The sequence below is a fragment of the Triturus cristatus genome, chromosome 2_1, assembly GCF_964204655.1.
Source record: "Triturus cristatus chromosome 2_1, aTriCri1.1, whole genome shotgun sequence".
Taxonomy (NCBI): Eukaryota; Metazoa; Chordata; class Amphibia; order Caudata; family Salamandridae; genus Triturus; species Triturus cristatus.
In genome coordinates, this window is record NC_140581.1 from 992,452,208 (window position 1) to 992,465,392 (window position 13,185).

Genomic DNA, 13,185 nt, shown 5'->3' on the forward strand with positions numbered 1-13,185 from the left:
ACAGGAGTAGGGTGGTGGGGTGAAGGGGTGGGGGAGGGAGAACCCACATCTGGAGTGCTTGTCTTTGTGCTGAAATTTGGCCTTGCACTTCCTCTTAGACTTACCTGTGGACTACGACCCAGATCAGGACAGGGTCTTGTGGTAGGCCCATGATTTGGACCACAAACGCCCTTATTTCCTATGAATATTAAAGATTCACCTCCTGTGCCCTGATGGCCTAGGGTGAATCAGGAAACATAAGTATCACAACTTTGAATCATGTTTGGATTCAAAACACCACACAGAAGACATGGGGGTCCGGACCGACATCTCCTTTTTGTAGATGCGGCAAGGCTGGAAGCCTTCAGTTTTCAGGGGAGACATCACTAGCACACTGTTGGCAAAATTGTTTTGGAAGTTGGTAAAACACTACAAAAGAAAGGAGAGCGCAACATCTGGAGCTACATCAAAGAGCACTGAAAAAAGGAACCAACATCAATGCACTGGATGGCACCTATATACAGCTCGGGCTGTCAATGCCAGAGGCAGGGCAAGGTCGCTGTGGAGTCTGATGGCCTCACCTATTGGCACACTGGAGCATTTGCTGGAGAAGTTTCTTATTTCAGTCTGGTGCCTGGATGAATTAAAAAGGTGAGGTATCTGAGATTAGGAACTGTGGGTAACAGGGGAGCAAGGTTCTTGTTTTATTTGCTTACAGAGGAGGATCCTGGACTGGTTTTAAGATATACTTGCAGTGGGTTAGTTCTGTGAACCCCAGAAAGTTGGAAATCTTCGATTCAAACAATTGTTTGTGAATTGGGCACATACACACTCTAAGGAAGAGCAAACCTTCACCCATAAAGGTTCTAGATGGAGATTGTCTGCTAAAATTAGGGCCCTTGTCACTGAGTGGCCATTAGTGCTCAGTTGTTTCCTCTTTGATAATTTGCTGGGGTCGTCTGACTTTCAGGGGACTCCCAAAATTCACCAGGTGTGCACACTCAAATGTTTGTATTTTTATGTGTACTCTTCCTGCCCTAGATTGACCTTTTCTTGTGCATAGTCTATGCCACAACTCTACCCTTGGTAGTTACGCATGGTACAGGGCATCAGTGTTATACAGTGACAGGCATGATGTTTTGGACCTCTTCGTCTATGCAATGGTCTAAAATAAGCTTTACTTGCTGAATGCTTTGCAAATATTTACAGGTTTTACCTGTCTTGCATCTATGGGTAGACGTTTGGATTCCGAGTGCTTGTTCCATCTTGTTACATATATGTACTCTATAGGTACTCAGTGCTCTTCCACAATATTCTTTCTACACGCTTTCACTAGGCAGATTGGTGAATGTTTGCTAGACGTTAAAGGTATACCTAACAGCCTCTCTAGGCTGTTGGGCCACTCACCCTAAAAGGTCTTTTGCAGGTTAATTTTATTTTACAATGCATCCCTACATATCTGAAGAAAATACATTCACAATAATAATCCTTCATAAACTTATAATTCTTGCTTACAAAATATTTATTGTTCACTAGGTGACCAGTGTAGTGAGACATTAATTACTTCAACCACAACCACAACCAAGCTTCCTTTCACTCACATCTGTGCACCCAGTTATATGCCTAGTCATTTGTCTACCCAATCTTTTAGTCCACTTGTCAACCCAACCACTTTTCTATTGATCACCTCACATGTAACCACCCATCCTCTATTATCACCCTTACCCAAGTATGCATCCATCCACCCACACATACCCAGGCATTCATCTATCAACCCAAAATAAAGTATTCAACCATCCATTTACAAACACTTGAATCCTTCAACATATGAAACTACACCTAGCCATCTAACCAACCACCCGTCCCCATATGGACCCATACACCCAACCATCTGTTTATGCGTGATACACACTTCCATCTGTCCAACTATGTGTTTAACGTTCACCTGTATATGCATCAGTAATGACTGAATGCATATGTTGGTTGAATGCTGTCTGTGCTTATAATTACTATTCGTGTTAATATGGGTGACTGTATGTGTGTTTTGTGTATATACATCCAAATATGTCACACAACCCCATATGGCCATTACAACAAATAACTTGTGCACCTAAAACAAGTCAGTGATCAGTGTATTGGTGTTGCTAATGGTTGTTAGCTATGCCAAGAAGTACCATGGTCTGATCCACCTTAAAAAAAGCCAGAACATCAAGACAACGTTAGTGCATCTCAGGGCAGAATTGATGGTTGTCCTAAGGAAATAAGCTAGCAAATAAAGTTCAAACACTGGATTTGCAGTCGGCTATGATTTCTCAACTAAACCCAAGCTGATAGGATTCAAGGCCAAGTACACTGGGCATGCTCTAACAACAACAACCACAAAGGAATTGGAACATTTTTCTCCCTTGTCAAATAATTATGTGTAAGTTGCAAAAATGGACTGAGAGTGCGAAGAGGATCAACAACAACACAAAATCTATCCAATTTTTAACTACTGGCATCCTGAATGTGATGTGCATGTACAATGATGATGTTGCTATTTCACAAAGAAACTCTAACATAAATGTACAAAAATAAACAACAACCCAACGCAGGCCACAAGATCGAACAGCAAGAGGGATTGTAGCATTTGGGTCCTGGCACTAACAAATAAAAATTACTTTTAGATTGCAACTGGAGGGTATCTAGCCTGTATAAACATGTTTTGATGAGTGCATAAAAGAAGCTAGCATGAACATTGCCAGCAACTGAGGAATAATGTAAAGATCCTAGTGGTTCAGGGTACTGACCTACACAATGGCCTTTTCAGTTAAAGATATGTTAAATGGATTAGTGAACCCAGCCACTTCGTGATCTTCTTTTCAAAGTGAAGAATCCATAGAAAATAACGTACAACTTGCATTCCAATCAGAGTCAACAAGGACTATTAATTTTTAGGTTGAAGCCCACCAGACAGCGCAGCTGTCCGGATCTCTAAAGACATCCTGGGGCAAGAAGGTCTAAAACCTTTTTTCTGGAGCGATATTTTGTATCTGCGCTGCCATTAACGGCCGTTAAGGTCGAGGAGGCCTTAATAATGTATTATATATTTTGGACCTCAATTGGCAAGCTCGCACATCGCAGGGTGTACGGCTCTCATTGCCTGGATATTCTCCAACGGTTTTAATTCATTTCTATAATAGCAAGAGAGGATGCTCTGAGCCCTTCAGAGTCTCCCATCTGGATTGCGCCTTGAGCTCCATATCAGCGATGGTTGATGGGCAGCTGCAAATCGCCCTTGTTGGCAACTTTAGTTGTCATTTATGTAATCTTCCCCTAGAAGGTGATGCCTCCACTGGTAGTTGTTGGGTGAACGAAGGTTTACATTTTGTTAACTCACAGTATGGGCGCAAGTTAAACAAGCTCTTAGATTCTTACAATCTGGTCTTCATTATAGAGATATTGGTGAATTCCCTGAGCCCTTTAATTTGCCCAGCCTATAAAGGGAGGGGCAGTGGTTCACTTATTGATTTTATATTTGTTTTAGCACCATTATAAGTGCTCATCTCTCATTTTAATATCATTTTCAGCCCTTTCAGTGACCACAATCCCTCACCCTGGACATTGCCTTGGGCCCAAAACTACAGTCAAGGGGTGCCCTCATGAGCCTGTCCATTGTTGACAAGGGCAGAAGGTTGAAATTGGCTTAGGTGGACCCTCATTGTCTACAAACTTCTCTGTTTTCTTCCTGTTTGCATTAATACCTGTCTGGACAGCGATGTGGGAGGGGGGGATTGAGGAATTGGTAGTAAACTTATGACGGTCACAACCACTCGGATGTCACAAATCCCAAAACGGTTTGACAGGGACTGTTCGAGAACTGTGCATCATTTGCAGGCGGCCCTGAAGCAGTCCCAGAGGGATGGGCATTTGATTAGAAACTGCAGGCGGGCTTACAAGTTGACTCAAAAGGTGTGCAGATATAATATATATATATATATATATATATATATATATATATATATATATATATATATATATATATATATATATATATATATATATATATATATATATATATATATATATATATATATATATATATATATATATATATATATATATATATATATATATATATATATATATATATATCCATCCATCCATCCATCCATCCATCCATCCATCCATCCATCCATCCATCCATCCATCCATCCATCCATCCATCCATCCATCCATCCATCCATCCATCCATCCATCCATCCATCCATCCATCCATCCATCCATCCATCCATCCATCCATCCATCCATCCATCCATCCATCCATCCATCCATCCATCCATCCATCCATCCTTCCTTCCTTCCTTCCTTCCTTCCTTCCTTCCTTCCTTCCTTCCTACTGGCGGTCGCCAGTAGGTAGTTATAGTTAGGACCACGTTTCCATAGGAAATCCGCAACATTCTATTTTGAATAACTTTGGCGCCGGTCGACGAATCCTCGCGAATTTTTCAAAATAGGTGGGGCGCTACGCTCCGCTCCTACCCTGAAAGTCTCGGGGGGATTCGTCAAGCGGGGGCTAAGATAAAAGGGGGTCCCAAAACGCGTTTTTCCCATGCATTTTTCCATAGGACCTTTAGACACAGCTAAAGCCCGAACGGCTGAACAGAATTACTTGAAATTTGGCAGAGAGGTAGTCCTCAGGTCAAGGAAGTGCCTTTTGTAGGTTTGGTGTAAATCTGTTCAGTAGATTCAGAGAAAATAGCCTTTAAATCAATATATATATATCTGAGCCAGCTTACGGTGCGCTTACGGTGCGCTTACCGTACGCGTACGGTGGCGTGCGCGAGCGCGATTTTGATTGGCTGTTAGATCTTAGTAAACATTCGAATCGGTCGAAACCAGGAAGCGGCGGCCGCCATTTTCTCTCTCGCTCTCTGAGTTGGGCAGCAAAAACGATGCCAAAAAATGTCTAAAGAGGCAGTTTCTTGAGATCCTAACCACCCAGCATTGATATAGGGGTCCCCAAACAACCCCCAAGGCCAAATAAAAAAAAAAAAAAAAAAATCGGAAAATCGCCGATTACGCTTACCGTATGCGTACGGTAAAAATTTTTTTTAAAAAAAATTATCCACACCCTCCCCACCCCGTGTGCAAATGGTGCCCTAAGGGCAGCATTTGTGCATGGCTTATTACAGGTAAGAAATAAACAAAGAATACATTTCACAAAGATGCGCATAATATGTCCCCCATGTGCGCACGGTGCGCGAAGCGCATCGTGCGTACATGGCCCATCCCGCATAACGTGGGCACGCGGTGCACTAACTGCGTAAAGTGGGCGCGCAGTGCGCGAAGCGCACCGCGTGCTCACTGTGCGCGCACGGTGCGCGCACGGAACGAACTGCGTTAACTGGGCGCGCACGCCACGAATGGCGTAAAGTAACTTAGCATTTAAAAAACCGTACAAATTCACTGAAAAAACCATAGGTTTCACACACGTTATAGTTAGGAATTAGCATTTAAAAAACCTTGCAAATTCACTGAAAAAACCATAGGTTTCACACGTTATAGTTAGCTGTACATTCGACTCGTAAAAAACCAATGAAATTCCCCCGTTATAGTTAGTGCAGGCAACTATAACTCACGCGACCGCAATCTTCTGCTGATGACATATGTGTCTTTATGAAAAAAAAATATTTGTAATATATGTATAGCTAAAATTTAATGGAAGAAGACATGGGCAAATAAGTGTCTAAATACAGTATTAGCATCAGCAGAGGATTGCGGTCGCGTGAGTTATAGTTGCCTGCACTAACTATAACGGGCCAGATCTGGTCAAAGCTAAAGTAGATGTCTGGGCCCCTTTACTTACGCAGATCTTGAATGCGGCTGCACAGGAGGGGCTATTGCCCTCCTGGTCCACCGCTGTCATCGTCCTCATATTTAAGAAAGAGGATAAAGAGAATCCACAATGCTATCAGCCAATCTCTTTATTGCATGCTACAGTCAATGTTTTGGGGAGGGCGATTTTAAATAGGTTGTGTGACTGGACAGAATAAAATAACATTTTGAGCAATGTCCAGTATGGTTTTAGGGGAGGGAGATCGACTGCAGACCAATGCCTCAACCTCCATTTAATTATCAACAAATATACAGTGTCTCCGTCTGAATCTTTAAATTTCGCATTTATGGATCGGACGTCCGCTTCTGACAGGGTGAATCTCGCGAAATTGTGGGCTTTGGTCAGCGAGATGGGGGTTGTTGCCAGCATTGTGGAATTATTAGCTGATCTTCACTCATCGACCTCAGCCTCGGTGCGTCTTTCTCAAGGAGCAACATGCACCCGATCATTCTTAAGCTGTGGGGTGATTATGAAGTGTGTTGGAAACAAATACTTTAATATGTTCAGAACAAATCAATACACTAGGTGATGCTATTTCCACACATCATCGTGTGTGCTGTGTAATCTTATTAGTAACATTAATGTCTGTGCAAATGCAATGATAATTTCAATCGAAAACCACACCATGCATACTCGACGCAACTCTGCACACCGGCAATCTACTCCACTCTGCTGTACCATTTCACTCTAAGCCTCTCTACTCTGCACCACTACACAACTGCACTCTCCACCACTCTAGTCTGGGCCACTCCACTCTAATCTGGACAACTCCACTCAATGCCACTCTGCAACACTACGCAGTACACCACTGCACTATAAGCCAATGCACTCTACTCCGTACCACTTCGCTCTACACCCCTGCACTCTATCCCGATCGACTGTACGCCACTCCAATCTACTCTGCAGCACTGCACTCTATGCCACTACACTTTACACCAATTATCTACACCACTGTACTCTACGCGACTCTGAAACAATCTACTTTACGTCACTGCACTCTGTTATGTTATGTTACTGGGCACTTGTAAAGGGCACGGCTACTCCATGGAATGTCCCGGCGCTGCTCTACTCTGCACCACTGCCCTCTACGCAAATGCACTCTACTCTGCACCACTGTAGCTATGCCACTCTACTCTACACCAGTGAACTTTATGCCACTCTACACTATTGCACTCTACAACACTCTACTCTGCAATACTACACCCTCTGCCACTGAACTCTCTCCCACTGCACTTTGCAGCACTCCACGCTACACAATTACAGTCTACGCCATTCCATGTCACTATACTCTTACTCTGCACCACTCTACATCACTCTACTCTGCGCAGCTGCACTCTACGCCACTGTAGTCTATGCCACTGCACTCTATGCCACGCTACTCTGCACCACTCCACACCACTGTAATCAACCCCACTACATTCTATGATGCTGCAGTGTATGCCGCTGAATTCTATGCCGCTGCACTCTACACCACTATACTCTGCAATGCTCTATGACAATGCACTCTACACCTTCATGCACTCTACGCCTTGCTACACAACTCTCCTCTATGCCAGTGCACTCTTCACCACTGCACTCTACGGCCCTATACTCTAATCTGCACCACTCTACTTTGCACCACTCTACTCTGCACCACTATGCCAATGCACTCTATGCCACTATATTCTACACCACTGCATTCTATGCCACTGCACTCTACTATGCAACAGTTTAATCTAGGCCACTGCATTCTACAATGCTGCATTGGACGCGGCTGAATTCTATGCTGCTGCACTCTACTCCACTATATTCTACAACACTCTATGCCAATGCACTCTACACAACCCCACTCTACGCCACTTCACTGTACACCACTCTATGCACATTCACTCTTTGCCACTTCAATACACGGCACTCCACTCCTCGCCATCCCACTCTACAACACTCTACGCCATTCTCCTCTACGCCACTAACTTTTAGCCATGTTGTACAGCAGCCACTCTGGTGCACTACATGGCTATACCACATTGGCAAAGCCAACAGCTCTTGCAGAGGCGAGAGCTATTGGCTTTGCCAATGCTTTTTCTCTGTCAGTTATTTGAGGAAACTCGAGTGCAGGAACAATTTCAGACAAGTGTAAAATAAAAGCCAAGATTTGTCAAAACAAAAGAATATGTATCCACATTTACCTGTAAAGAGAATGATGCTTTAGTACAATAAAATGCGTGCACAGTTGCCTTGTAAAAAACAGACTGCATAAGTGCCTGGATCTGAAGGCATGCAAACTTTATATACATGTTTCTTTCCAGAGGCCCACAGAGTGTTAAACTGAACTTGGTCAAATTATACCTGCTTTTTACAGCTCGTACAATCCATGTGAAAAGATAGATTGTGAATCAGTTTTCTTGATACTCGGCTCTTCAAACCGCAATATTTGGCACCATCTTAAAATATTCTATTAACTGGCCTGCGTCAGCTAGGAAGTTAACTACTGCCAAGAGACTTCAAATTAATAGACACATATTAATACTCAAAAATAAGTGACACAATGTATGTGTTGTTTTTTTTACCTCTCTTGATTTTGATGAAAAAAGACGGACATCTGCTGCTGAATAAATGGCCAACAATCGGGTTTGTTTTCCAGCACACTAATAAAGGGATGAGGAGGGTTCCTAGTATTAAAAATAAGAAAAAATCATATTTTAACACTGCTCAACGAAAAGGCACTTCACAGCCACATGGATAGATGCAAATGTTCATTTGTTATTCAGGAGACGACATCCAGCCTGTAGGAATCTGGCTCTGTATATGATATTGCCACTAGGTGGTAATACCGTGCACAGAGTCCAGGGGTTCCCCAAAAGTGTACAGGGTTCAATGTAAAACCTAAGGTGCTCTATTAGTGATAGTGTGGGCGAGCAGCCTTAGGCCTAACACAGAGGGGTAAGACATTTATTGCACAACAGTGATCAGACACACGACTTAAGGAGATCCAGACCAATTTTAGAAAATTATACTTTGCATTGTTTTTTAAGACCAAGATCTTCGTAATAAGGTAGGTACGTTTTTAATAAAAATACTTTACACTTTGAAAAATCGACACATAAGATTTTCAGAACAGTTCAATGTTATCCTAGGGGGAAAACGGCTTTGCGGTTAATCAGGTAAGTACGCAACTTCCAGTTCCAGTATTCAGGACCAAAGGTCAACAGTGGGCAGGGAGTAGGTAAGTACCAACACTGCACCACCAGCAGCAAAGGGGCGGCTGGGTGCAGAGGTCAAAATCGGAGTTCGGCCCAATGCATTTCAATGGAGACTGGAGGTCCTTGGAGCCATGCTATTTGCAGGTAAGTGGAATGGTTGCAGGGGCCAAGCTTTGGGTGTTAGGACCAGCACTGGGGGAGACACAAAGAAGCACCAAACATACACCACCAGTGGCCCAGGGGCGGCTGAAAGCAGGGTGCAAACACAGCGTCGGGCACTCAATGCAATCCTATGGAGTTTCTTCTTTTCGGAAACAGGCTGCAGGCGTTGAACCGGAGGGTCCAGACTGAACACCAGCCACAGCACAGGTAATTTGAGGTGTTGGGGGTCACAGGGGCACTGCTGGTCGAGCTCACCAAAGTCCAGGGGCTGCGGGTGCAGGGATGCCTTTAAACCCCCGAAATCTTTTTTCCGGGCCAGTCGCGGGGGGGGGGGGGTTTGGGGGCTTCAAATTTACTCTGCAGGCCCTGGATTCAGAGTACTGGTTGCTGGGGAGACTTCACTGGGCAGATGGGCCGCTCAGACTCGGGCCGCCAGGTGCAGAGTGGGTACGAGTCGCGAATTCACCTAGATCTGGCACCTTTGTTGTTGTTTTTCTTCTGGACAGGTCTGCTGTCCACAGGAGATTGGAGTCTTTGTTGAAGGCATCAGTCCTCCCAGGGCTTTTTAGAGGTCGCTGGCTGCAAGACAGGTCGCAGGATCATCGAAGCTGGAGGCAGGTCGCTAAGGCTGGTACCGAGGCAGTTGTCTTCTTCAGTCTTCTCTGGAGGGTCGTCTTCTTTCTTCGTAGGTCATCGCAGATTTAGTTATTAGATCTGGGGGAGCCATCTAAATACTAAATTTAGGAGGCGTTTTCAGAGGAGTAGTAAGTAGGGCAAATATGCACCTTACTTGGGTGACTACACCCTCTATTATGCCACCCTACTGTGGAAGGGGGCATAAACCTGATTGGAGGGGTCCCCCCACCTTAAAGATTGAAGGGACTGAAAGTTGTGCTTCACCTCGCTTTCCCCTCCTTAGGCGTGGGGTTGGCAGAGGCAGGCACACCTCCTATTCTTTTGAGTTTTTTCAGCTGGTTTACTCACCCAAAGTGGGTGCATAAACCAGGGGCTGCAATCTGCTGCTAGCAGCAGAAGCTGGGGGTCGCATTACAAAGGCGGCAGGCCTTTGAAGCTTCCCCCTCCGAGCACTCACCCATCCTGGGGGAGGAGGTGTGACACCTCTTCCCAGGATGTGCATTTGCTAGGGACTTATAGGCGGTAGTAATACCAATTGGGCATTTGTTTTTAGGGAAGCAGTGCTGGCACGGGAACCTGGCTAGTAGGGGCCCTGTGCACTACAGTCATACCACATCAAAACCAGGCAAAAAGTGGGAGGCTAACCATGCAAAAGAAGCCCAACGTTAATGCCTGATGTTTTCTGAATGACCCAACAATTCTCACTATCACCCCTATTCTATGTAGGAAGTTAAGGGGGTTGTCTAAGGCACAAATAATTAAAGACAAAAGAAGATAACTTTTAACCAAAGAGATTTGTTTAGTATTGTTATTTGACTTCACAAGCAGATGTCTAGGTAAAAATGTCACACCAAGTCACACAACTTATTAAAAGACAACTAACTGAAAGACAGCAACAAAACAACTGATGTACACAATGACACTTGCCGGAGGAAGTTAAACATTAAGGAAAGGCGCGGACCCATAGCAGCTGGGTTGCAGATTGTGTTTTCAACCCTAACCCCTCCACACCCCATTCAACCAAACATGCAACCCAGTGGCTACAGCACTACTACCTGACACAACAACCTCCACATTCACCACTCGAACATCCAGTTTCTCTTACCCAACAACCTTCCCTCCTGTACCACTTCAAGCCACGGCCAGATTAATCCTCCAATTCACCCCATCCACATCCCCCTCTGCTCCTCCTCTTAAAATAAACCACACCTCCTCAAAGCATCTTTACACCTTTAAGACAGAGTCTCAGCAACTAAAATGCTTGCTCTTCAGTGCAAGATCCATCAACGAAAAATGGTTCAAAAGGAGGGGAGTGGCCAGCTGAGCACAATGTTATGTTATGTTATGGGGGATTTATAGAGCGCACGGCTACTCAAAAAGAGTGTCCCGGCGCTGAAGTAATACCTCGAGAAGAGTGAGATCCGACATGCTATCAATCCTACAAGTCAAAGATTATTGATGGAACAACCCGGTCTTAAGTTGACGTCTGAAACTGAGAAGTTCAGGATCACTTCTGAGGGAATAAGGGAGCGAGTTCCATAATCTACTTTCGATCACCTGGAAGGAACGACCTCCCTTCCTTGCTAAAAAAAAATTCGGCACCACTAGCAGGTGTAGGGTTGAAGATCTTAGCGTCCTGCCCGGACAGTAGGGAGTGATTCTCTTTCTGAGATACAAGGCTCCACTGTCGTGTAAGGCCTTGAAAGCTAGAACCAACGCCTTGAAGTTAATTCTGTTCTTTACTTGGAGACAGTGTAACGTTTTTAGGTGACTAGCTAAATGGGTCCTAGGCCCGACCATCAAGATAGCCCTGGCCGCCGCATTTTGTACCAGCTGGAGGCGATTTACTAAATATTTCGGAATGCTCAGGTAAAGGACATTCGCATAGTCCAGTGTAGAGATGATCAAGGCTTGAACTATCGTCTGTCACACAAAAATACAATGAAGACAACAGTTATGTTTAAAAAATAGATGAGCAGCAGAGAAAGCTAATTTGATTTTAAAAATGTCAGTGCAAAAAGCAAATATCAGGGAGGTAGCGCGAAGGAGGGGAGAGGCAGTGTCGGGTCGCTCTCAGCAAGGATTGCGCGCGCTAGCACAGCGTCCTTTTTAAGGCCTCCAGGGCGTCTAGAGCGCTAACTGGAGGAAAAACATAACATAACATAACAATGGCAGCACACAAGATTCCAAAAACTCCAACCCCCCGGTTCAATTCCCCCAATGTCACACAAAAATACAATGAATACAACAGTTATGTTTAAAAAATAGATGAGCAGCAGAGAAAGCTAATTTGATTTTAAAAATGTCAGTGCAAAAAGCAAATATCAGGGAGGTAGCGCGAAGGAGGAGAGAGGCAGTGTCGGGTCACTCTCAGCAAGGATCGCGCGCGCTAGCACAGCGTCCTTTTTAAGGCCTCCAGGGCGTCTAGAGCGCTAACTGGAGGGAAAATGGCGGCACACAAGATTCCAAAAATTCCAACCCCCCGGTTCAATTCCCCCAATTTCACACAAAAATACAATGAATACAACAGTTATGTTTAAAAAATAGATGAGCAGCAGAGAAAGCTAATTTGATTTTAAAAATGTCAGTGCAAAAAGCAAATATCAGGGAGGTAGTGCGAAGGAGGAGAGAGGCAGTGTCGGGTCGCTCTCAGCAAGGCGGACATGCTATGATCTTGCGCCTCCAAGACCTGCAGTTTCTGTGCCAGCACAGCCAATCCAGAGCTATTGTCGACCTTTGGAGGTGCCCTGCAGCAGTGGAGCGCCCGGTGCATCACACTGCCACCCACCTTGGATCCTGTGAGACAGCGTGGGCCTCAGGCGGTGGCTGCGGATGATAAGGCCTGCTCCAGCAAAGGGGCCGTAGTGGGGCAGCCTAAAAGCTCAGCCGCGTGCTGGGAGGTCCCAGCTGCAGCATGCTGCCCGGCTACATCTGGCCGCTTCGTTAGGCCTGAGTTGCTGAGATGGGAGGCGATGACTAAGTCTGCGAGGGGCTGATTTCGTAAGCCCTATCACCTGGTTAGAGCAGCAGTGAGTGCGGTCTTCGCTCAAGATGGACTGGGCATAGTGCTGGACTGGCAGGAGGGGGGGTCTCGTGGTGGCATCCCCCCCACAGTCCAACCTCCTGCTACTTGGATACCAATGGGTGACAGGAGGTACTGGTCCATTGAAATAGAGCTGGACCTCTGAAGGTGCAACCCATACAAGCATAGCCAAACAGGATAAACTCTGATAACATTGGGTGATTCACTTGTAGCAAAACTTGAGGGGACTGTCACTTCCCTCTTAGCTTACTGAGAGGAGGACTCCTACCCAGAGCCAACAACCGGAGCCAGCACGACTTGCCCAA

The 13,185-nt window shown here is 45.1% G+C and overlaps 1 protein-coding gene across 2 annotated transcripts in view; it reads right to left on the reverse strand.

Moving 5' to 3' along the window:
* Positions 1-13,185, reverse strand: part of FOCAD (focadhesin) — a 1,730,079-nt gene that overhangs the window by 1,577,502 nt on the left and 139,392 nt on the right. For both annotated transcript variants that reach the window (XM_085634390.1, XM_085634400.1), the window contains exon 6: positions 8,407-8,508. In XM_085634390.1, coding sequence (XP_085490516.1) covers positions 8,407-8,508 — 102 coding nt within the window. The remainder of the gene's footprint in view (positions 1-8,406; positions 8,509-13,185) is intronic.